This window comes from Macrotis lagotis, chromosome 1, assembly GCF_037893015.1.
Source record: "Macrotis lagotis isolate mMagLag1 chromosome 1, bilby.v1.9.chrom.fasta, whole genome shotgun sequence".
In the NCBI taxonomy this organism is placed as follows: Eukaryota; Metazoa; Chordata; class Mammalia; order Peramelemorphia; family Peramelidae; genus Macrotis; species Macrotis lagotis.
This window is the reverse complement of record NC_133658.1, coordinates 158,659,800-158,686,320: the sequence shown is the minus strand read 5'-3', so window position 1 is coordinate 158,686,320 and position 26,521 is coordinate 158,659,800. Positions and strand designations below refer to the sequence as shown.

At 36.8% G+C, this 26,521-nt stretch overlaps 1 protein-coding gene across 1 annotated transcript in view; it reads right to left on the bottom strand.

Moving 5' to 3' along the window:
- Nucleotides 1-26,521, bottom strand: part of ACOXL (acyl-CoA oxidase like) — a 518,534-nt gene that overhangs the window by 231,305 nt on the left and 260,708 nt on the right. Inside the window, exon 11 of the mRNA XM_074209273.1 lies at nt 9,455-9,571. Within this exon, the coding sequence (XP_074065374.1) occupies nt 9,455-9,571 (117 nt within the window). The remainder of the gene's footprint in view (nt 1-9,454; nt 9,572-26,521) is intronic.

Sequence of the window (26,521 nt, the reverse complement as noted above, 5' to 3'; positions counted from 1 at the left end):
AAGGCCTGCCTCTATGCCTGGTTAGGAGCAATGAGGTACTAAAATTCCCTGCTTTTGCTGCCACTTAGGGATAGATAAAAAGAGGTATTTGATGAGAGTATATAATGAGAAAGCAGGGCATGGGATATTGACATCACCTTATTTTCATCATTCTCATTAAAATTTTATAAGATGCCTCTTCTAAAGGATCTTAAAGAAATCACAGTGAGTAAAATGATGAAGAAGATGAAGGATCAAGCTATAGGAGCTGATCATATAACATAGCCACAGCCAAAAGGTGAATGGTAACAAGTTGCTCTGGGAGCTTGAAAGAAGCCCAGGAAGTAAGGTGGATGCTCCAGAGCTTCCTCTGATACAAAGTGATGTTTGCTACCATAATTACAATAATATAATACAAAAACAATAATTCACATTTTTAAATCACTTTCCAACTACAATGCCCTTTTTCATATATTACTTCATTTGATCAATAGGGATTATCTTTGATCTGGCTATTAAGCAAACCTCTAATCAAATATAATGATTCAGGTGTTCTGTAACATGCAAAAAAAGTGAACTGAACATCTGTCACAAAACTCATTGACTACCTTTAGTAAAATATCTGTGAAAACTAGGTGAGCTTTCTATGGCCTTCTCACATGTGTCAGTGTGATAAATCCTAAAATGTATAATCTAACAGCTAAAAGGTAGGTTTGGTCCTTGTGTGTGGTCCAAATTTGATAATCATAGTCACCTATTGAGAGTCAGGTTTGAAGGTTGCAGTGTGGATGTAAGCTACTCACTGAGAAGAATATATGTGTGAACATCACTGCCATGTGATCATTTGTTTTGTAGGTGGTTAGGGGTAAAACATGTCAACTATTCATTTTTATTTAGAAGTGAGAAAAATCATTTTACAAGCAAACTGATTTTCAGTCATTTCTGTTGTATTCAACTCTCTGTGACCACATATTGGGGTCTTATTGGCAAAATAGTGAAGGGGTTTGCTATTTTCTTTTTTCAGTTCATTTTACAGGTAAGGAACTGAGGTGAACAGGGTTAAGGTGACTTGCCCAGAGTCATGCAGATAATAAGTGTCTGAGCCACATTTGAACTCATGAAAATGAATCTTCCTAATTTTAATCCTTGTGCTTTATTCACTGCACCTAAACTCAAATGTTTTTCAATTACAGGGGGAGAAAAGTTACCAAATTATTTTTTTAATCAGCACTATCATTTTTGAGGGTAAGAAATCACATCAAAAACTCCAAAGGAAGGAGTCTGTTACTAACATATTTAGTAAAGTTAGTTCTTAAACTCTATTGTGCAATTAAATTTCAAGTTTTAGAAAGTCTTGGAGTAGTTTGAAACAAAATCTTCAGTGGAACACTAAACTAGCCTTCCGTTTTAAAAGGTACTAAAAATATTATGGTCAGATGCCCAAAACAGTTCATTTGAATATGCATATCTCTAAGTGAACAGGTACATATCTTATACAAGTGCAAAAATTCTCTGAGTCATTCAAAGTCAATTGTAAATTCAATAGGCTTTGAAGGACACCTATTAGGCAATTCAAATTTTTAGCTTCTCTTCATCTAAAAAAAATGTTTGTGACATAAATAAGGTTTCCAACTCCACCTCAATTAATGTAATTACAGAAGGACTAGCTAGATACCTCATCTGAATCAACCAATCAATCAACAGAATGTTATTCAGTCTTGTTTATTCATATCCAACATTTTGGACCCCATTGGGGATTTTCTTGGCAAAAATACTGAAGTGGTTTGTTATTTCCACTGCTCAATCTGACTGTTCCATATACTAGGCTAGGTGGTAATGGGAATTTTCCTACAACCCTAGCACAAAGTTAAAATAAGTCTTGAATAAATTAGAGGGGTGGGAAGGGCTTTGATCTTTGGATGAATCAGTCAAATGATGTCTTCATAAGAAGTTCCTTCTGATTGACCAAAACAATCGGACATACTCCTTGGCCTATGTATACACTCTTTCCAGCAGTAAAGGATTTGGGGTTGAGAATTTTAGGGAAGGAGCAAAGGCCCTATAAAGGGTCTATATTCTTGGGAGGAAGAGATTACCATTTTTCTTTTTCTCTCCTCTCCTCTTTCTCTCCCTTCCTCACTCTCCTCTGTTCCTCTTTTTCTCTGTCCCTGTTTCTCCTTTTTTTTAAATAATCTCTACTGAACCTCTTTCATCAACTTCTGTCCCCCTTCACTCCAATAAAATTGTCCCCTCATAAATTGTCAATGAATTGCAAACCACTAAATCCCAGTGACTTTTACTACAAATCTTATCCTCCACCTCTCTAAAGTATTTGATTCTATTGACCTTGTTTCATTCCTTTTAAGATACCATGTTTTGCTATTTCTATTATATCACTGTCATAACTACCTGCAGCAGCAGCACCAACACCAGCACCACTATCACCTATTTCCTCTCCAAATATTCTTTCTTAGTTCTTCTCTTTGTTTTTTTTCATTTGACTTCCTATTTAATATTTAAAGAGCAATGAAGATAACACCTCCATGAAGTCTTTTTTGATCTTTCCTGTTTGTAATAACTTCTTCCCCTGGCAACTAAAAAATTTTTTATGGAACCTATGATTTTATTGATGTAGGAATTTCCTGGTAAAGAATTCTCTCCACCATTAAATATCAGCAGCTACTCTGCAATTTAACAATCTTAGAGATTCTTAAAGAATCTTAAGATTCTTTAAAGATTTCCTCCACAAAGGATAATAGTTTTACACTGGAAAAGAACAAAAATGACTAATAGGGAGTTAAAATTCAAGATAATTAAATCTAAAAACTGAAATCAAAGATAAGTTACTGAGAGAACACCTAGCTGTCCTCAATGAAATCAAGTTACTTGACTCATCAGGGAGTCCTGAAGAAACTGGCAGAAGAAATTGCTGAACCACATCATTGATACTTGAAAGATCATGGAAAATGATAAAATTGAGATTGGATAAGATTCAATATCATTTTGTTTATTCAAAAAGGGAAGATAAGAGAGGCTGCAGACTACAAACCAGGAAAATAAACTTCAATTTCTGAGAAAATTCTGTGATGGTCCATCACTAATGAGATCATTGATCTTATCAAGAACAAATCATGCCATGTGAATCTCACTTTTTTTTGTCAGGATTACTAAGCTAGTAGATAAGAAGTGTATGAATAGAGCTTGTTAAGATTTTATCAAAGTTTTTGATAAAGTATCTCATTTTCTTTTGCAGAGCAATCATAGAGAAGGATTAGATGATAATATAGATCAGATGGATTCAGAACAGTTTTAATGGCTGAATTCCAAGATCAGCCATTAAAGGTTCTATGACAAAAATGTAATGTGGTCTCTTGTAAAATGCCCAGGGACTGGTGCTTAGCCCAACACCATTTAATATTTTTGTCAATGAATTGGAGAAGAGCATAGATGATAAGTACATTAAAGTTGCTAATGGAAAAAACTGGGGGGGGGTAGATATCACAATGGATGATAAGAAAGTCAGGATCCCAAATGGTTATAGGACATAGACATAAAAAACAATACTATAAGCAAATTAGAAGATCAAGGACTAGTCTACCTGTCAGATCTATGGAAAGGGGAACAGTTTATGACTAAGGAAGAGTTGGAGAATATCACCAAAAACCAATTAGATGATTTCGATTACATTAAATTAAAAAGCTTTTGCACAGATAAAACCAATGTAACCAAGATCAAAAGAAATGTGGTAAATTGGGAAACAATCTTTACAACTAATGATTCTGACAAGGACTCATTTCTAAAATATACAGAGAACTGAGTCATATTTTTAAAACAAAAAGCCATTCCCCAATTGACAAATGGTCAAAGGATATGCAAAGGCAATTTACAGATGAGGAGATCAAAGTAATCCATAGCCATATGAAAAAATGCTCTAAATCATTAATTATTAGAGAAATGCAAATTAAAGCTTCTCTGAGGTACCACCTCACACCTCTCAGACTGGCCAGTATGACCAGGAAGGATAATGATCATTGTTGGAAGGGATGTGGGAAATCTGGGACACTATTACACTGTTGGTGGAGCTGTGAATTCATCCAACCCTTCTGGAGAGCTATTTGGAACTATGCCCAAAGGGCAACAAAAATGTGCATACCCTTTGACCCAGCAATACCACTATTGGGTCTATACCCTGAAGAGATGAGGAAAAAGGGTAAAAACATTACTTGTACAAAAATATTCATAGCAGCCATGGTTGTGGTGGCAAAGAATTGGAAATCCAGTAAATGTCCTTCAATTGGTGAATGGCTTAGCAAACTGTGGTATATGTATGTCATGGAACAATATTGTTCTATTAGAAACCAGGAGGGATGGGATTTCAGGGAAACCTTGGAGGGATTTGCATGAACTGATGCTGAGTGAGATGAGCAGAACCAGAAAAACACTGTACACCCTAACAGCAACGTGGGAGTGATGTTCAACCTTGAAGGACTTGCTCATTCCATCAGTGCAACAATTGGGAACAATTTTGGGCTGTCTTCAAAGGAGAGTACCATCTGTATCCAGATAAGGAGCTGTGGAGTTTGAACAAAGTGCAAGGACTATTCCCTTTAATTTAGGGAAAAAACCAGATAGCTTATTGTCTGATCTTGTTAACTCTTAGACTTCTCTTCTCTTTAAGGATATTATTTCTCTCTCATCACACCCAATTTGGAACAAGGTACAACATGGAAACAAAGTAAAGACTGACAGAGTGCTTTCTGTGGGGGGGGGGAGGGGGGAGGGAAGCAAGATTGGGGGAAAAATGTAAAACTCAATATCTTTAATAAAAATAAATTAAAAAAAAAGAAAGTCAGGATCCAGAAGGATCTTGACAGGTCAAAGCTTTGAGCTGAATTCAATAAGATGATATTCAATAGAATTAAATATAAAGTCTTCCTCTCAGGTTCAAGAAATCAGATTCTAAAGTCAAAGATGGAGAAGGTATGTGGGGACAATATTTGTTCTGAAATGAATCTGGATGTATTAGTAGCTAGCTAAAGAAGATAATCCATTTTAGACTACATTAAAGGATATATCCTCTAGAAATAGGAAGGTGGTAGTCCTCTAAATGGTCGGACTTCATTAGACATCATCTGGGGAATCGTATTCAGTCCTGAACATCACAGTTTAAGGAGGACTTGGGAAAAAAAAGGAGAGTTCCAGAGAAAAGCAACAGGATAGTAATGAAACTTGAATTCGAATTGGAAAGAAAAAAGGAAGGAAGGAAGGAAGGAAGGAAGGAGGGAAGGAAGGAAGGAAGGAAGGAAGGAAGGAAGGAAGGAAGGAAGGAAGGAAGGAAGGAAGGAAGGAAGGAAGGAAGGAGAGAGGGAAGAAAAGGAGGGAGGGAGGGAAAAGAAAAGACAAGCATTTTATTAATTGTTTACTATGTATGCAGCATATGCTCAGTATTTTGCAAGAATTATCTCATTTGATTCCCATAATAATCTCAGGAAGTGGGTATTATTATTATCATCCTCATTTTAAAGTCTAGGAAACTGAGGTAAATAGAAGTTAAGTAACAAGTCCATGATCACATAGCTGGTAAACATAAGATGCTGAGTCTGTCTTTAGGTTTTTTGGAAGACAAATGGAGTTAAGTGGCTTGCCCAAGGCCACACAGCTAGGTAATTATTAAGTGTCTGAGGCCTGATTTGAACTCAGGTACTCCTGACTCCAGGGCTGGTGTTCTATCAACTGAGCCACCTAGCCACCCTCCACTGAGCCACCTAGTCGCCCCAGATGCTGAGTTAGAATTGAGGTCTTTCTGACTCTAGGCAAGCACACTCTATCTGCTGCACCACCTACCTGCAGGAGCATTAGTTGAAATAACCAAGTATATTGAGCCTGAATGTACTCAGGGGTACTATAATAGTTGTCAAATATTTGAAGGATTGTCACATGAAAGAAGAAATAGATCTATTCTGTTTGTCCTCAGAAGGCAAAGTTAAGAGCAAAAAGTGGAAGAAACTTATATAGACACTGTGTTAGGGGATGGGAGAAATTCTTCCTAAAAATGACAGCTATCCAAAAGTAAAACAGCTGCCAGTCTTCAGAGGAGGTGGGTTCCCCTTCCTTGAAGCCTTCAAACAGAACTTCATGGGACAGGATACAATGGGCTAGATATTCACTGAAGTCCTTTCCAACTCTCAAAAACTCTGTGATTTTGTTAGATACCCATAAGTTAAGTGATCTACCCAGATTTACAAAGCAAATATAGGTCAGGATAATGGATTTCTTTATTATTTAGTTTAGTTTTTTCCAAGCATGCATCTTCTTTTTCTTATTTGATTGTAAGCTCCAAGAGAGTAGAACTTTAACTTATTTTACCTTCATGTTTACCCAGTTCCTAAGTCCTATATCCAGTATTCTGTACACAGAAAGACCTTAATAAAGGTTTGTTCAATTGAATACTAGAATTGAGAGTTACCTGGGTCACTGATTCCTGAGGATCTTTTTAAATCCCGACTATCTTTATACCCATTGTGATACTTATCCATAAATATAATTCATGACTGGTCTACCAGAAGGAGGGGGAAAGGTGATAATACAGAAAATCTCAAGAGTCAAATGATTGCCTTCTTTTTTTTCATGAACTTTAATCTCATGTTTGGAGGTAAATACAAGGTAACTTTGGAAAGGATAGGGTTCTAATAATTGGAGGAAAGTTTTTCTATAAGAAATATCACCGGAGAGGCAGCTAAGTGGCGCAGTGGATGGAGCACTGGCCCTGGAGTCAGAAAGACCTAAGTTCAAATCCCATTTCAGATATTTTTCTAGCTGTGTGACCCTGGAAAAGTCACTTAACTCCTACTGCCTCCAAAAAACATCACTGATACTATGAAGATTAGTATTCTAAGAGATGGAGATGAGGATGGAGTATCTCACAGGCTTGGGAGATAGTCTGCATAAATGCATAGAGGAAGGAAACAGAATGCTAAGTTTAGGAAGCAATTAGTAACCTGGTTTGACTGGAAAGCATAGTATGTAAAAGGGAGTAATGTGAAATAAATGTGGCTAGAAAGGCAGATCAGAGTCAGATGATGGAACAAGACTGAGAAATATGTAATTTAAAAAGAGTCTGAAATCTTTTATATCCAAGTGAATTATGCTGTAGAAAAAGTATTTTAGCAGTTACAGGGAAGCTGGATTAGAGTGGTAAAACAATGGAAACAGAAGGATGAATTAAGAGGATATTATGGCAGTTCCAATGACAGAGGTGATGAGTACTCAAATAGGGCAGTAGCTAGGTAAATGAAGAGAAGAGTTTGGAAGTGAATTATGTTGTGGAGAGAGAATCAACATCATTTGGCAATGAGTGGATGAGGAAGGGTATAAAAGAAAGAAAAGTCAAAAGTAGCTCTAAGATAAAGAGTTCAGGGAGTAAAGGCTATCCAATAGACACAGAGCAATATGAAAGAGGAACATGTTTGGAAGAAAGGACAATGAGTGAAACTCAGATGCTGAATGCAGTCTCCTGTGAAGACTTTCAGAAGGCAGCTGGATTGGAATTGAGAGAAAAGATAGATAAAGATTTTGGAGTCATTTGCATAGAGATGGGAAATGAAGCCATGTGAGTAGGTGATTTTTATTGTTCTTCATCCTCATTTTCAAGGAGAATCAATGTCTTGACTTAGGTATTAATTGGGTGTAAGTGAGGCAGAGCTGAGCATATTCATCAGTCACTCTCTCCTCCAAAGTCATCAGACTCCAGTGGCAAGATAAAAGTTAAGATGACTGGCAATGGTCCCATCAGCAGGTGAAATCACAAAGAAAGGAATACAGAGAGAGAAAAGACTACAAGGATGAAGCCTTGGGAAATTAAGGGGTAGAATATGCCTAATGGCTCTAGCAAAGGTTTGAGAAAATAGTGGATAGGTAGAAGTAGAACTTGGCAAAGGCAGTGGTATAGGAGTCAAGGGAAGAAAGTATATGGGAAAAGAGAACTGAGGATACTGCTAACAGCAGCAAAGACATCAAATGGGACAACTGAGAAAAGTTCATAAAATTTAGAAGCTAAGAAATAACTAATACTTTCATAACACCATTAGGGTCCAGTGGCAGTTAGCTAATAGTAATAGCTCATATTTATATTATGGAGTTTTATAGTTCATGAAGCATTTAACATTTTTACCTCCTAATAACCCTGAGATGTAAATATTATTATCCTTATTTTACAGATAAGGAACTGAAGTGGACTGAGACTGAGTAGCTTGCCCAGAGTTTCACAGCTAGTAAGTGCCTGAGGCAGAATTTGAATACAGGTCTTCCTAACCCTAAGTTCAGCCCACTGTCCACTGAGCAACCATCAATGGTGATAAAATCAAAAACCAGATTAAAAAGGCTTGAAAAGTGAATTTGTCAAGCAAGAGGAAGCTGTGCAGATAATTTTTTTAGAAAAATATTTTGGAGGATGATAACTTGATGAAGTGACTGTGCTAAGTAAAGTGTTTTTTTTAAGGTGAGGACAAGCTGAGCAAGTTTGCAGGGATGAGACAGAGTCACAGATAAAAGGAAGAGGAGAGGGACCTCCAAGTGGAGATGAGAAGCCTCTGTAAAAAAGGATAATTTTTTCCCCAGGGACTGGAGCAAAGGAGGAGAAAGAGGACATGTAGGGATTTTGAATGTTGAGAAGGGGTGGAAAGGGTGCTAAAAGAGTATAGCTCTGATACTGCCATTAAAACCACAGGTGAGGAGTGTCTGCTGAGGAAAAGGAAAACAAATTAAGGTGGGAACTAGAGGAGACAGTATGTTTGGCACAGTCTTATGGAGTTCAATAGTCAATCGAGGAAGAAAAAAGATTATTCTATAGCAATGGGTTCAACTGGCATTATGGGGTGACCTCATTAAGGCATTTTCAGCAGCTCAGGAATAGGATCAGAAAAAAGGAGTGGAGGCAATTCAGGACTGAAACATGGAAATGTGTGAGTATTTTTAGGGTGAAGGATTCATGAGTAATAGACAGGAGACAGTTGAACTCATCATTTAAAATGCTAAGAATGGCATCACCACTCCCTAATTTGTATATATACATGTGGAGATTTTACTGGATTTTTCTTTTTTAAGGAAACTCTATTTAGGGGGTGCTGCAGAGGTGTAGAAAAAGAAACTGAAGCTCAAATTGGCCAAGTCTATTGTTCTTTAGCCACTCTGACAACTGGTTTGCTTGGGGAGAAAATGAAAGAAACCCAGTGGAGAAAATGAGCTCTTTTTTGATCATCTGAGGGTTTTCATTAACAGATCATCAGGACAATGACTTGTTGGCTACTGTTTCTAGTTCATTCAAAAAGCCCTGGGTATTTCACATGCAATATCGTTAGAATTTTAAAACAGCTATGGCATCTTCTTTCAGCTGCTGATTAATTTTAGCATGTCACTTGTGCTAATGTTTAGTTAGCAAATATTTAATCAGCTCAGATGGCCAAAAGAAGGTTTTTACCTGCTGGTAAAAGTCAGTGCTAATGCCGTTGCCAAATGAGGCATCAATCGGAGGTACTGCGTTTGGTGTTCAATGATCTTGACTTCTTCCTTGGCCTTGGGCCCAAACTGCCTCCGGCTAGAAGTAGTAAAAGCAAACAAGAAATTTTATTGAAATCCAAAAGGCAAAACCTTTGTGTTTCTGGCATGACAAGTGAACAGACAGTGTGAAACTATTGCAAAAGTCAAACAGTAGTCCATTTGCCTTTAAAATTGCTTTGAAACAATCTAATGATGTCTTTCAAAATTTTGATTTAAAACAATTAAAAATCATCAAGTCTCCCTTCCCTCCAATACACCAAGCAACAGCACCTGAAGATAGCTCAAAAGAAAGCTATTTGGTGTTTTCCTCTAGACACAACCCTTTCCCTCCATTTCATGGGCAAAGTGATGTTTACTGCTTAACATTTATATGGCATTTGATAGTTTCCAAGTGCCTTATGATCATTAATTATTCGGCTTAACTAACTTTGTGACATAATTAAGACGATGGTAGTGATATTCTAGAACATATTTCAAAAGGACATTCTCAGAAGGAAACCAACTTTAACCTGGTGTTCCTGTCAAAATCAAACACAGGTCATTATTTTCAGCCTCCCTGAGGCCCCCCCTGTGGTTTCAAGTGAAAAAGGTATTCTTCACTTCCTGCCTTCAATTACTGTTGAGTTTCTCCCATGCCCTATAAAACAGCTGCTGCGTTTTCCTCTCGAGGTAGGTAAGTCAGAGGTGAATACAACCATTCCAGCAAGGAGGTTATAAAATATCAGAGATCTTTTGCATGAAAGGTGCTTTATCACTGGAGGTCATGATCATTAGTGAGCAAATGTTTATATGAACTTTCACAAAACCCCCAGGACTGCTAGGAACTTTGAGGGGTCATTGAATCTATGCCCCTGCTTCTCTCTCAGAGCCCTAGACCTAAAATCATATTCTTTCTAAGTAGGTAGGATCTGGATGTTTAAAAGAGGTAGACACAATATGATTTGTCATCTTTCTCAGAAGGTCATTTAAATATTATATTCTATGAGGACAAATTTATTTTCCTGTAATAACTTAGCTATAATGGCCCCCTGTCAATCATTAAATCAATCAATTAACAATAATTAACTGCTTGTTACATTTAATAGCAATATGATTCATGAGAATTAGTATGATTAATTAGTTATTAATAATTTTAAGCAAATGTTATATGACTGTGCCAGGCCACACTGGTGATACAAAGATCAAAATAAACCCTCTCTGCCCTCAAGAAGTCCCATGGGGAAGACAATATTTAGAATGAGATTTAGACAGACAAACAGACAAATAGGTGTATGAGTATGTATACACACACAAAGTAAAATTAAATAACAATAAATATTTTAAAATTTTACATTAATTGAGAAAAAAATATAAATTAAAATTAAAAATAATAACAAACTGCATTTACAAAGTATTTAAAAGAGTATAATATATACTCAAAGAAGTGTTTCCTTTCTGGGTGTAAAAACACATAAAATTATAGTAAGTACTCTTCCATAGTATTCTATCTATATATTTTAGGTAATATTATTAAATCTTAACATCTTAAAAAAATATACCACTTTATGTTGCACAGTATCTTACCAAGTTCCTCTGTTTTGCAGAGACCTAGTCTTCATCGGTTCACTGTATTTCATTCACTAATCAAAGCTGGTCTTCCCTTCCCCAATATACTTTCCATTTATCTTCCTCTGAATTTGGGAGTATAAGCCCCATTCAGAGAAAAGACACACTCAGTCAAGGGAAGGGAAGGCAGTTGAGGATTAAGAAGGCAGCCTTCACTGTGGCTTGATTCTGGTCCCTTTCATTTGACATTGATTTTATTAAGGAATAAATTCATCATCAAATGGTTTGGGGAGAGTGTATGAATCTTCTTTTGACAAGTCATCCTACCAGTTTAAAAACTTTTCGACTTACCAAAGCAACCTACTCCCTTTTGCGTAAACTATTTTATCAGAGAGAGAGAATGTTCTGTGGACAGGGATAATATAAGAATTCCATAGCAAAGTCAAAAGGAGAGTTTGAGGGTCTCAATTCCATCATCCTCCTCACTTTTAGACCAACCATTAAGAAGAAGAGAGAGGGCAAAGCTACCTATCCTATTGCAACCAAGGTGATCTATTCCTGGATTATCAACATCATCATAATAACAACTGCTTATGTTTCTAAAGCACTGAATTTATGAAGCACTTTCCTCCCAACTATTTGTAAGGTGAGGCAACTAGGTGATATAGTAGATGGAATGAACAATTTAGAATTAGCAAAAACAGAGTTCAAATCCTGTCTGGGCAATCTCAAGGACAAAGACAAGGTGTTACAGATGAAGGAATGGAAAAACACTTACCAATGAAAAAATAGCTAAGTGCTGGGGAGAAAAGTACTGGGCTTTAATAAGATTCCCTGCTTTAGGAATTTACATTCTAATAGGAGAGGGACACCTAGGAAAGTTAGTCCTGGGAAAATAGAAAAAGCATGCATGTTTTTTAGTGTCCATTTTCCATTGATAAAATCACTTCCACTTTTGATGATGTGTCATTTGACAGTGCCTTTGACTAGGATGGCAAAAACTTTCTTCTATTTGCCTTTCAGTAGCTGTAAATGTAGGAAAACAGGGGTTACTCTTAAGAAGATGGCTACTGGGGGGTGGCAGGCTGATTAGTAGAGCCAGTGATGTGTGAGGGGTGCTGCCATTCTTAGGGTGTTTGAATGCAGGGTGTTCTAAGTCTGAGGGAGGTGGTGGTGATGTTTTGGCCCACCTGGAAAATGCCTCTTGTCTTTTTCTCAAGGTGTCTTAACTGCTTCAGTGCTATCAAAAGGTCAAAAAAAGAGATGGGAAGAATAAGAAAAGGCCACTGGATTTAGCAATGAGAAGATCACTGATAAAGTTGGAGAGTGTTTTCACTACAATAACAGTGAGAGAGAAAGCAGATTCCAGAAAACAGTCATTAGCTATTGAAGATAGAAAGATGAGAAGAGAAAATAAATGCAGTGAAGGAAAGAGAGCAATTTTATTTTATTTCCATATTAATTTCAAGGAGTCTCAGACTTATTTTTCTTTGTTTTTTTATTAGGTTTTTTTTTTGCAAGGCAAATGGGGTTAAGTGGCTTGCCCAAGGCCACACAGCTAGGTAATTATTAAGTGTCTGAGACCGGGTTTGAACACAGGTCCTCCTGACTCCAGGGCTGGTGCTTTATCCACTGTGCCAGTCTTGTTCTTTCAGCCTTGTTCAACTCTTTGTGCTGAGGTTTTCTTTTTTTTGTTTTTTTGCAAGGCAATCGGGTTTAGTGACTTACCCAAGGTCACACAGCTAAGTAAATGTTAAGTGTCTGAGGCTAAATTTGAACTCAGGTCGTCCTGACTCCAGGGCCGGCGCTTTATCCACTGCACCACCTAGCCGCCCCCCCCCCCCCCGACTTATTTTTCTTAATAATTTATTGTGCCCATCGGGTGATTTTCCACTTATATCTTCAGTACTTCAAGCATCTGTGTTGAATACTTTTTCCAACTTTATATGAAGATTGAATCTTATTTCAAATACTTACTAGCTGTGTAGCCCTGGGCAAGTCATTTAACCCCTGTCTGTCTGTTTCCTTACTGGTAAAATGGAGTTAATCACAGCACTTCCCTCCCTTATGATTAATTTTAGGAACAAATGAGAAAATATGTAAGGTGTTTTATAAACTTTACTTAGAGCATTATATAAATGTTAATTATCATTGTTATTATGGTAAACAGTACTTTATTACAACAATTTTCCAAGAGGGAAAACTATCTGAGAAGTTAAACAATTTGTCCTGGGTCACAGAGTTAGTATTTTAGCCAACATTCTAACCCAGGTGTGCTAACTCTAAATACAGCATATTTCCACCCTCTTCCATCAACAGAAGATTGGATTTTGGTTCATTTGGTTGCTAATGTAGAAAACAATATTTCTTTTTAGAAATTACATTGAAAGTTGTACCCATACTGGAGAAAGATAAAGTGACACCGTATCTGAAATTTTCCCAAATAGACTTCATTATCATCATCATCATCATCATCATCATTATCATCATAAGTGTTTTAGGACAGCTATTTAGCCCTGGAATTAAGAAGATTCATCTTCCTGAGTTCAAATCTCACCTCATGCTTATTAGCCCTGTTGGCCTCAGTTTCATCAACTGTAAAATGAACTGGGGAAGGAAATGGCAAACCACCCACTATCTTTGCCAGTCATGGGGGTAGCTAGGTGTGCAATGAATAGAGCATGGGCCCTAGAGTCAGGAGGACCTGAGTTCAAATTTAGCCTCAGACACTTAACATTTACTTATCCATATGACCTTGGGTAAGTCACTGAACCCCATTGCCTTGCGAAAAACAAACAAAAAAAGAAAACCTTAGCACAGAGTTGAACAATACTGAAAAAAAAATAACAACTGAATAAAAACATATTAATGTTTAAGTTTTGCAAAGCATAAATATCATCTCATTTGCTCCTCACAAAAGCCCTGGGTAGAAGATGCAGATAAGGAACTGAGGCAAACAGAGTTAAACAACTTGTCTAGATTCATGCAGTAAATGCCTGAGGTCAAATTTGAACCCAAATCTTCTAGCTCTCTATTCAAATGTGCAGTTGAACTGTAAGAAAACTTTTTAAAATAGGAGATTACCATAAAGAGTCCCAAACTAGACCTCTGCAAGGTATTTCACACCAAATCCTCAGAAGTGAATGAAATCAAGACTGGTTGAGCATTCGCTCAGAGCTATGCCTCCTGACAGAACCCTGGATCCACTAGAGAATGGAGGAAGAAACTCGTGGGTAGTTTTCATTCTACCCTAGGGGAAGAAGCAGTAGAGTGCTTTTTCCCCTCTCCCATCAGATTTACCAAAGGAACAAAGAGTATCTGCTCTGGGGTGAAATGTACATGCACAGGAAATGAAAGAATTCGCTCCTAGGGAAACCTAAGTCCCCATAGACTTGGGGAAAAGAAAGAAGGAATGAAGTTCACCTCAGATAGCACCTTAAAAGACAACTCATGGGAAAGGCAAAAGACGAAATAACACATCTTTTAAAGCCAGACTGTTCAGAACTGGAAGATTAAAGGTTCATGGTCATCCTGCCTTCCTCTGATGAGCTAAGAAAAAACCAAGACTGTTGAAGATAACTGAAGAATAATACATCATTCTATCTGAGGAACTTGACAAGATCCTTTAAATTAACCAATATAACTTGTTATGTTGGAATATTAAGGGCATTCAAAAAGGCATTCAATTCACAAAGGAAAAAAATCAAGGGAATGAATATTGTTAACAATCTTGATTCCAGAGGAAAGATGATAAGCTATATATTTTTTTTAGGATTTTGCAAGGCAATGGGGTTAAGTGGCTTGCCCAAGGCCACACAGCTACGTAATTATTAAGTGTCTGAGGCTGGATTTGAACCCAGGTACTCCTGACTCCAAGGCTGGTGCTTTATCCACTATACCACCTAGCCGCCCCTGATAAGCTATATTTTCCTTCTCTTGGTGGTGGATTACAGGCATGGCCTAAGGCATATGATATTAAACATGATTGTTGTGTCAATTTATTTTAATTAACTGCACTTCATTGTTATAAGAGAGGATTCTATTGGAGGGAGATTCTGTGAAATGGCAGTGATTTTTAAAAAAAATCAGTCAACCATTTTTTAAAAATTCATTTATTTATTTATTTTTAATTCTATAATGTTTTCCCCTAATCTTGCTTCCCTCCTCCCATCAACTATTATTTAAAAAAGAATCTATATTGCTCTAATTATGTCAGACAGTAGTTAGATGAGCTGCCCACTGAGTTGGAAAAACATCACTGAAAACATGAAATGACACTGCAGGAGGAAAATGAGTTGGACCTGAGTAGGAGAAGGGTAACATTCTAGATCATAAACTACGTTCTTTCCCCCATCTATTCAACACTGATTTTTTTCTGATGATACTGAATAGCAATAGACACAATCTCAGAAGAATCCAACATATATAAACCTCAAGGCCCAAAGAAAAGTCATATTAAGTACATATTCAACTATAGAGTCCATTATTTATGATAACTCAGATTCAGAAAGAAGCAATATTGAGGACATACATAGCTGGAGAAGGAGGGAAGACAGTTGTGTGGCAAGGTTGAAATATAACAGAAGAACAACCCAAGAACTTCCCAGTTATCCATAAAATATTGAAGGAGCCAAAGGAAGGCCTTAACACATTGGACAGATAATCTATGGTAGATGTAGAGCAAAATATGGACAAGAATCACACAGGATGAGAAAACATAGATGGATCACCATCTCTGTGGGTGGGGAGAGAGTACCCACATCAAAGAAATAGCTATCAAAGTAGCTCCTACTTTGAAGTACTGATGGATTGAAGAGTGAGTAGCCATCAGAAACATGAAAACCAGAAGGATCCAACAACATTAGTAACAAAGAAAGGTGTTATGATTTCTGGGGTTTAGTGTCCTAGAGTATCTGACAGCTAGAGAAAACTTTCTTTTCAGGAAAGAAACTGAGTAGGGAAGGAAAATTCTGTTCTGAAAACAATTTTCATCATGTGGAACACACATATATACATGCCTATAGCTCTTTGAGGTTTGCAAAGCATATCATATATGTTATCTTATTTAATCCCAGAAAAGTGATAATATTATTTTCCCTGTTTCACAAATATGGAAACTGACAACAGGAAAGACTGAGTGACTGACCCAAGATCATACAGTGATGAACTGTCTAGCTTCCTGCATGTCAGCATCCCTCCATGGTAAACCACCAACCACTGTTTCCACCAGCTGGGTCTCTCTGGTGAGGCAGGGTCATGAATTTTATCATGAAGAATCCCTTCTGTTCTTCCATTTAAGAGTTATGCTAGACTGCTTATCCACAATTACAAAGTATAATGTTCTGACTATAGAGATTTTACATCAGTATTTTGTAGCCTGGTTTTTAGAAACTATAGTAGTTATATACTGATCTCTTTGAAATGTACAAAAGACATCTCCTTTGAGCCTCAGGATTTGTGAGGAAGATGCTATTACTGTTGAGGAAATGAGAGACTTGACTTGCTCAGGTCACATAATAAGTAGGTATCAGAGGGGGAAATCCAGAACTCCCTTTTTCCAACACTCTATTCACTTGGTCACAGAGGTCAGGGTAATACTATAGAAACATTACCTCAACTGCTTTACTAATCATTATTTTAAAATAACATGATTCTGGGACAGCTAGGTGGTAAATAGAGCACTGGCCTGCATTTCCTAGCTGTGTGACTTTGGGTAAGTCACTTAACCCCTATTGTCTTGTCAAAAAAAAAAGAACATAATTCCTATTTCTTTTTTTTTTTATTTTTTAAATTTTTTTAGGTTTTTGCAAGGCAAATGGGGTTAAGTAGCTTGCCAAAGGCCACATTGCTAGCTAATTATTAAGTGCCTGAGGCTGGATTTGAACTCAGGTACTCCTGACTCCAAGGTTGGTGCTCTATCCACTGTGCCACCTAGCCACCCCCTTTTTAAAATTTTTTTTTATAATTCCCATTTCCCAGCAAAAATCGCATAAATCCTCAAAAGCAAGGAAAAAAATTATTTGTTTGGTTTTTAGCAAAAATTTATTAGGACTTTCTTTGATCCTCCATACTCAGTGTATGATATTTCTTACCAATACTGAAAGATCATTTTGAAAATCTTCAAAGGGTTATAGATTTGGATCAGAGGTATGATAGAGGGTCAGTTTCTGCTCTCAAGACTACTAGTAACTTTTCAGTGTTAGCTTTTATAAGAAGCTTTATCAGAAATCAACAAAAGCTATAAATCAGGACTTGATTGTTGTTTTGTTACTTAGATGAGAAATATTCATAGCAAATTAAACTTTAAAGTGTGTCCTGGGTACATATTTCCCCCCCAGGGATCCAACTGTTAAAAACATTTGCCAATATACCCACACCTAAAAGGAACCTCTGATATTATCTCATCTAACCTCCTCCTTGTTAGGAAATTATTTTTTTCTTTTTTTTCCTTTTTTCTTTGTGTTTCTGTGTGTGTGTGTGTGTGAGTGTGTGTGAGTGTGTGTGTGTGTGTGTGTGTGTGTGTGTGTGTGTGTGTGTGTGTGTGTGTGTGTGTAGGCATTTAGGGTTAAGGGACTTGGCCAGAATCACATAACTAGTAAAAGACTGAGGTTGAATTTGGATTCAGGTCCTCCTGACTCCAAGATCATCAGTTGTGTCACCCAGCTACCCCAGGAAGTTTATTCTTACAGCAAGTCAAGATTTTCCTCTTTGGAACTGCTATTACTATTGGGCAGTTCTTCAAATGCTGTGGAGGTAATATTGTATAGCAAATAGAGCATTTGACCTATGCCTAGGAAGACCTTTCCAACTTTGTTGTTGTTTCAGTCATGTGTGACTCTTCATGAACTCATTTGGGATTTTCTCGACAATGATAAGTGGTTTGCTATTTCCTTCTCCAAGTCATTTTATGGATGAGGAAATTGAGGCAAACAGGGTTCAGTGACTTGCCTAAGGTCATACAGCTAGGAAGTGTCTGACACCAGGTTTAAACTCAATCTTCCTGACTCCAGACCTGGTATTCTATCCACTATTCCACCTAGTTTCCCCTTTAAATCACAACTTAAACATCACCTCCTTTTGGATATCCTCTCTCATCTAGTCAGCTGATAAGTGCCCCCCCACCAACCCTACCCCCCAAGTAACTCACAATCACCTAGTCTTGTCTGCCCATTTGTGATGCCCTTTATCATATAATACTGATTATCTCTCTTGGTGTCTTCACCCTGTCCTGGGCAGTGAGCTCTGTGAAAGCAGGAATCCTATCTAATCTTTTATTCTCCCAATCACTGGTCACAATGCTCTGTTCAAAGTAAGAATTTAACAAATATGTAAAATCACTTTTCCACTCAAATGGCTAAGCTCAGAGGGAGAAAGAACGTATCTAAGGAGAGGTTCGATGATTTAGAGCTGGAAGGAATCTTAGAGATTCTCTAGTTCTCCTTGATTTTATAAAACTGAAAACTAAATGATCTGCCCAATATGATACATGTAATAAGGCAAATTGAAGCACCAAGGCAGCACAATGATAGAGCACTGGGCCTGGAAAAGGAATGTTCAAATCTGGCCTCAACACTTACTAGCTGTGTGATCCTGGGCAAGTCACTTAACCTGATCTGCTTCATTTATTCATTTGTCAAACAAACTGGAGGAGGAAATGACAAACAAGTAAACCCCAAAAGGGGTAATGAAGAGTCATATACAACAACTGACCATCAATAAAAAGACAAAGTAGAATTTGAACCCATGTCCTCTCACCCCAAATTCAGCCTTCTTTCTAATTTTTTTTTCTATTCTCCATCCTGCCTTGTATAGATAAAAGCGATGTGGTAAAGTAGAAACAGGAATTTTTTTTTCTTATTTTATATTCAGTTCCACATTCTCTCCCCTACCCATTGAGAAGGCAAGAAACATAATACTCATTATACTTAAGAAGTCATGTAAAGCATATTTCTGCATTAGTCATGTTCCAAAGTGGGGGGGGGGGAGGAAAAATATATACTGTAAACTGCACTTTGGGTTTATCAGTTCTCTCTCTGGAGGTGGATAGAATTTTTCATCATGAAACCTTTGGAACTGTGGTGGATCATTTCACTTTGTATCAGGTTATATAAGTATTCCCAGGTTTTTCTGAAACTATTCCCTTCATCATTTCTTACAGCACAATAGTATACTATAACAGTCACATACCATAATTCTTTACCTCCACAAAAAAGACCTAATATATATATATATATATATATATATATATATATATATATATATATGTCTTTTTCCTTGTTCTTTGATCCCTTTGGGATGTCCACACAAAAGCGGTATTGCTGGGTCAAAGAGTGTGCACAGTTTTATAGCTTTTGGGAAATAGTTCAAAATTGTTCTCCAAAATAGTGGGATTAACTCACAGTTTCACCAAGACAGCATTAGTTACCTATTTTCCCACACTCCTCTCCAGTGTTTATCATTTCCTTTTCTGTCATTTTAGTCAATCTGATGGGTGTGAAGTAGTGCCTCAGAGGTGTTTTAATTTGCATTTCTCAATCTGTGATTGAGAACACTTTTTCACATGACTATTGCTAGCTTTGATTTCTTCTAAAAACTTCCTATCTGTATCCCTTAACCTCTTATCAATTGGGGTATAACTTTTATTCTTATAAATTTGGTTCAATTTCCTATAGATTTGAGAGATGATATCTTCTACAAATATTTTTCCCGCAGTTTCCTGATTTTCTTCTAATTTTGACTGCATTGATTTTGTTTGTGCAAATTGTTTTTTTAATTTTATGTAATCAAAATTATCCATTTTACCTTCTGTGAACTTATCTCCCTCGTCTTTGATCATGAACTCTTCTCCTATCCATTGCTCTGTCAAGTAATTTCTTCCATGCTCCTTTCACTAATTTGTTTGTGATATTACCCTTTATGTCTAAATTGCATGTTCACTCTGAGTTTATCTTTGCAAAATTGTAAGTTGTGGGTCTATGCCTAGTTTTTGCCAGACTGTTCTATTTTTCCCAGTAGTTTTTATCTTAATAATAAGTGTTTGCCCCCAAAATGATCTTTGAATTTATCAAATATTAGGTTATATACTCATTTGCTTGTTTTTTATTTACCTAATATGTTCCATTGATCCACTGTTTTATTTCTTATCAAATATGAAATTGTTTTGATGATTATAGCTTTGATGACTATATGTATTATAGTTGAGATCTGGTATTGCTGAGTCCCAAGTGAGGGAATTGTAATTGAGAGAGACTTTGTTTCAAATTCCATCTAAGATAGTAACTTTGTGTCCTTTAATAAGTCATTTAACCCTTATGAGGCTCGGTTTCTTCTACTGTCAAATTTTGATATATTTATTAAATTTGTTTTGAAGGTTATTATGAGGAGAATAGTTTGTAATCTATTAAAGGATGGATTAAGGAGGAATTGCTTTTATTCTTCTGTGCGGCAGCTGTCTTTGCTCTGACTCATGGACGTAGATGGCACCCATAATCTCAGCCAGGTTTTTCACAAATGTGTGCTCTCAGGCACAAGGGAGAAGGGGTGAGGGAGGGAGGAAAGGCTAAAGTATCAAAAAAAAACCATGTCCAGTGATTGGAGGGTTAGGATTACCATCTTATAGGTGGTAGATGGCCATATACAGATAACTTCAGCATACCTCCTTTAAAAGAATTATGTAAAGAAAAAAAATATGCTGCATGCAAAATAAAGAAAATAAATAGGATCATTGATTAACCAAGCATTTGCCTCTTATAGCAATCATTCTGCTAAGCAAGATATTTTCCAGATTCTGCATTCTGGCTGTACATTCTGCCAGGCCATGTAGGAACTGTCTCTTCAGGATGGTGATAGGGTAGAAACCCATTTCTGGCAAGCCAACTGGAGTGTCTCAGCTCTCTGTGATGACATATTATTGGCCTATGGCCTTTGGGGAGGCCAACTGTTTTCTTTCAGAATTATAAGTAGGGAACTGCTCACTCTCTTTCTTTGGCTTCACAAATTGCTTGTTCCCACTGAGCACACAACTATCTGAGTAAATGGATGCTGCAGTTTTCACTAAATTAATATCTCCTTAACCCAAGGCACACGAGTAAGAATTTTTGAAATCTCAGTGGCTCAGCAAAGTTCTCTCAGATTGAGCTCACAATTCTCAATCTCCATGGAGCTACTAATGACAATTCTTCTTGGGAATGATTAAAACTGGGTGCTTTTACCCTTAGTCTAAACATAAATTTTCTTTTTCTTACCTATTGTAATTGAGCTTCTGACTCCCTAAGTCATTTACTTTTTTAACTGATATTTTATTTTTCTAATTATATACTATGGTAGTTTTTCAACATTCAACCATTTTTGCATTTATGAGTTATACATTTTTCTACCATCCTTCTTTCCCTTCCCCTCCCATGGTGGCTAATAGTCTGAATAAAGTTGTACATGTACATTTGAGTTTAACACATTAATATATTAGTCATTTTGTGTTTGAGGAATTATAACTAAGAGGAAAGTAAGAAAACCAAGAAATAAGAAGGAAAAACATGAGAAGTTTTTCAAAAATGAACACAGTATGGATTTGATTCCATGGTTCTTTTGCTCTGAATGTGAATGATTTTATGTACAGCAGCTTTCAGGATTGCCCTTGATCTTGCAGTGCTGAGAAGAGCTGCATCATCCTAGCTGATCAACTCACAGTATTATTGTTAATGTGAACAATATCCTCCTGGTTCATTTAATGACATCAGGTCATGTAATTCTTTCCATGCTTCTTTAAAGTTTGATCATTCAGGATTTCTTATAGAACAATAATAGTACTCCATAACATTCATATCAGTCAAACCCCAATTGATGTGCATTCCCTTAATTTCCAGTTCTTTGCTACTATAAAAAAGCTACTTTAAATATTTTTGAACATGTGGAACTTTTCCCATTTTTTATGAATTCTTTGGATATAGAATTGATGTGGCTGGGTCAAAGGGTATGATCAGTTTTATTGCTTCTTAGACATAGTTCCAGATTGCTCTCCACAATGGTTGGATAAATTCACAACTCCACCAACAAGGCATTCATGGTCCCAGTTTTTCCACATCTTCTCCACCATTGATCATTTTTTGTCATCTTAGCCAATATGATAGGCATGAAGTGGTACCACACAGTTGTTTTAATTTGAACTTCTCTAATCAAAAATGATTTGGAACATTTTATATGACTATATATAGCTTTAATTTCTTCATCTGAAAGCTGCCTGTTCATATCCTTTGACAATTTATCAATTTCCTTATGAGTGTTTATCAGAAGATATATGGTACTAGTAAGACAATAACATGGGGCTGTAGTGAATGCAAGATTGGTGAAATAATTTCAAACTTCTTTCTGTACCAAACTTCATTTCCCATTTTTTTCCTCTTATGCTTTTTTCCAGAGTGAAAGTATCTTTTGCTAAGTGATCACTTAGAACCATCATGGCATCATCAAGATTATATCATGTCAAATTAAGCTTATTTTCTTTTCTAGCAAAATTACTAAACAAAAGATTAGGGAAATGAACTATATTTAGTGTCACCAGCATCTTAATAAAGCATAAAACTAATTTCTTATGATATTTTTCTGGAAAAGATGGAAAGGAATAGGATAATTACATCAACTTATAACTGGCTAAAGCAGTCTGGTGCAGTGGAAAGATTGCTAGATTTGGAATTAGAGGAATTGCTTTGGAATCCCAGCTTTGTCCTGTAGTATCAAAGTGGTTTTAATTACTTTAATTACTTTACCACTATGGGTCTGTTTTACAGTAATTTGGAAGTTAGACTAGAACAGTAGTGTCAAACTCAAAAATAGGGACTATTTATCCTATCCTGCACATCAGTTTAGTTTTAAAATGTAATATTATTTATATTGTATTGTTATTTATTTTTAAAAATATTTTCTAACTATATTTTTATCTGATTTGGGTATCTTTCAGGATATTATAGGTAACCTGCAGCCTGTTGACTATGTGTTTGATAACTCCTAAACTAGACCTTTGTGTCTTATTCTAGCTCTAAATCAAAGATTTATAAATGACTAGACCCAATAGGTAAATATCTTTGAGAAGGAGTTATTTAACATTTCTATCAGTGACTTGGATAAAAGCATAAATGAATGCTTATCACACTGTCATGATATGAAGCCACATGGGTGAGGGAAAACAGGACTAGGTTCTTGTGGAAAGGGCAAGGTCGGGATTTCAAAAAAGATCTTCATAAGCTCAAACACTGCAATTTAATTGAAGCAAAAGTATAGTCTTATACATGAGCTGAAAAAGTCAACTTCACAAATCTAAGAGTGGGAGGAAATGGAGTTCTTGTGAAGAAAAGCTGGGCTTTTTGTGGACTACCTGCTCAAATTGACTGCCAAGAAAGCTGAGCCAATCTGATGCTGCATTAAAAGAAGCTCAGTGTCTAGGATTAGGAAAGTGACAGTCTTGTCATACTCTGCTCTCATCAGACAACAACTGGAGCATTGTGTTCAGTGTAGAGCACCAGATTACCCTTAGAAAGGCTATTGGGAAACTGATGAGTTTCCAGAAGTGGACAACCAGAATGGTGAAGGTTATTCATGAAGAAGCTGAAGGAACTGGGGATGTTTGGCCTAGGGAAGACAAGTTAGGACCAATTAGTCTTTATTCTGCTTGCCTTGAACTAGTAATGCTGGATGAAAGTTGCAGAAATGCAAATTTGACCTTGATTGTCACAATAAATTTTTAATATTTAGAGATATCCCAAAGTGGAATGTCTTGGGAAATAGTGGGGTCTCAATTAACATCAAAAATCAAAGCACTTACAGAACAGCAGTGTTAAACTCATAGCCAACTCAAAACAAGTGGTTACAGCCTGAAATGGATTAAAATGTTATTGAGAAATGTTTCACAAAATAAATAAAAATACAATATGACATAGCCAATGTTAAATTTGTGGTTTCCTAAGTCAATATGAAGCCCAGAGGTCTATCTCCATTTGAATGACACCGCTGCAATGAAGAGTATATTGTCTGGAGGATTCTTGCTCAGGTACAGGTTGAACTTGAGGTCCTTTCTCAATTAGACATTCTGTAAATGTCATATCCTCATTCCACCTCCCATGTTAAAAACATTCTTAAAATAGCACAGCAGAAAACACTCCTAAGGGCATTGAGAGGGAAGAGTAATAATATAATGCAAAACAAAAATGATCAGTTTTTGAACTCTGAATATTGCAGTGACCAATGGTGACTTCAGAAGACTTAGGATAAAGCATGTCTCCTGCCCCTTGCCAGAGATAAAGTGAACTGCAGATATGGATTTTCAGATGTAATTAATGTATTGATTTGTTTTGTTTGCCTATATTTATTTGTTACAAGGGAGGGATCTATTGGCTATGTGAGAGGAATTGGGAAATGACAATAAATTCAGAATGATGTGGAAATTAGAGCATCAACAAAACATTTTCAAGGAATTATTAAATACAAAAACATACACATACACACACATATATTTCAAATATATAGAGAGGAATAAGGACTAAAGAAATTTAATTGCCCAGAGTTAATGAAAAAGTCAGTCCAAAAAAAAAAGATTCAAGGTTGACCTCTGTCCTAAATTTCAACCCAATGGATTCTGCTTCTAGTACAAGGTGCTACTTCTAATAAGCAAAAGTTGAACATAGAAGCATGAATCTCCAGTCTATTGAAAAGAACACTTTATTTGGAGCAAGAAAACTTGAGTTCAAATCTCACTTGTTACTTCCTTGCCTGTGTAACCCTGAACAAATTGTTTAATCTCTCTGAGTCACAGTCTTCTAAATCCTATATGATCATCCAAATCCCTGAAGTAAAGGATTATAGTTAGCTCTCTAAACTGATGGGGTTTTTTAATACAAACCTGTCACTAGTCTCAGCTCATTTAGAGGATGCTCAATGACTGCCTTCAAGATCCTTGACTTTGTAGTGAAGTTTATAAACTGGGTATTAAAAAAACATACATCTTTAAAACCAACAGCTTTGGTGTGGGAGTAAGCCCTTTGCCAATATTTCTTTCTACCTGGCTCTGAGTTCTGGCAAGAGGCCATTGTGAGGATCATCAAAACAGTTCAAAGAATCTTCTCCCACCCTTTTAGACTTCATGAATGTCCTGGTTATCAACTTGGAATTTGGTGGGAAGGAGGGGGGATGAATGGGGGAAGAGTGATGGTTGGTGAGCAAGACCCCTTTTCTAGCTGGAGATTAGGCAGAGAAGCCCAATGGGCGGAGTCTATTGGTAAGTGCCAAGGGAATGCTGGCTGATCCCATAGGAAGGAAGGCCAGGAAAATGAGGTCTGTGCTTATTTCCTGGTCACCTCTCCCCTCCACTTCCTTCTAGAATTGTTAGCTCTGATCAGACTTTTCAAATGTAGGAAATCAACAGCCCCGAGCTATGCAACAGTTAGGAACAATACTGCACTTAGCACCAGGGTCTTGAGCACTGGGAGGACTCAGTGGGTGTTTGCTGCATTGAAAACATGAGTCATCCTGCTAGGGGCAGTGACTCTGAGCTAAGAGAGCAGATTGGGGAGATAAGGAAGGATGGTGGGACCTCATTCCACCCTCCCCCTACCACAATAGTGGTCAAATTTCTGAGGATTAGGACTAGAACTGGAGCTTAGAAATCAAGGAGTTCCTGTCTTCTCTTTCCAGCATAAGAGGATTCAGAGCTTGAAGGGACTGTAAAGTGGGAAGTCACCCACTTTAGTGACTTCCTAGCCAAGGCTGTTTTGTATTTAGCTTGAAATATATATATATATATATATATATATATATATATATATATATATATATATATATATAATATGTACATGTCTCCTGAGCTAGAACACAAGTTCACTGTGCACAAGGACTGATATGCTTTTATCTTCATATCACAATGCACATGGTAGGAGTTTAATGATTGATTCCAACCTCTTCATTGTACTGATGGAAAAACTATCTTGACCTCAAGTGACTTATAGAGAGGTAAAGGTCACACAGACAAATTCAAATTCTCCAACTCCCAATATGATGCACATTCTGCTTCATCATTCTTTCCCTGCTCCATTAAGGATCTTTGAATGCTGATATTTTCTAAGATTAAAAATAAATTCTGCATTGGGTGGAAAGTTTTTCCCTTCTCCCCTCTTTCAAGTCAAGACATCACTCTCCTAATGTCATTGGTCCTCTTATAGAATGAAGGACAAACAAGAGGCTCCTGAAATCCATAATATGAACAATAATATTTTTCCCTAATTCATCAGAGACATAAGGTAGAGCTTTGTCTCAGAATGTCAAAAATTAGAAGGCACTGACAGCCTTGCAGTCCTTTCAAGGTATTAAAAAAAAACTGAGTTCAGAACCTAGTTAGCAAGTATACTTGGTTGAAAAAAGAGGATCTCAGATAAGAAATGCCAGGTCCTCCTCCCTGGCT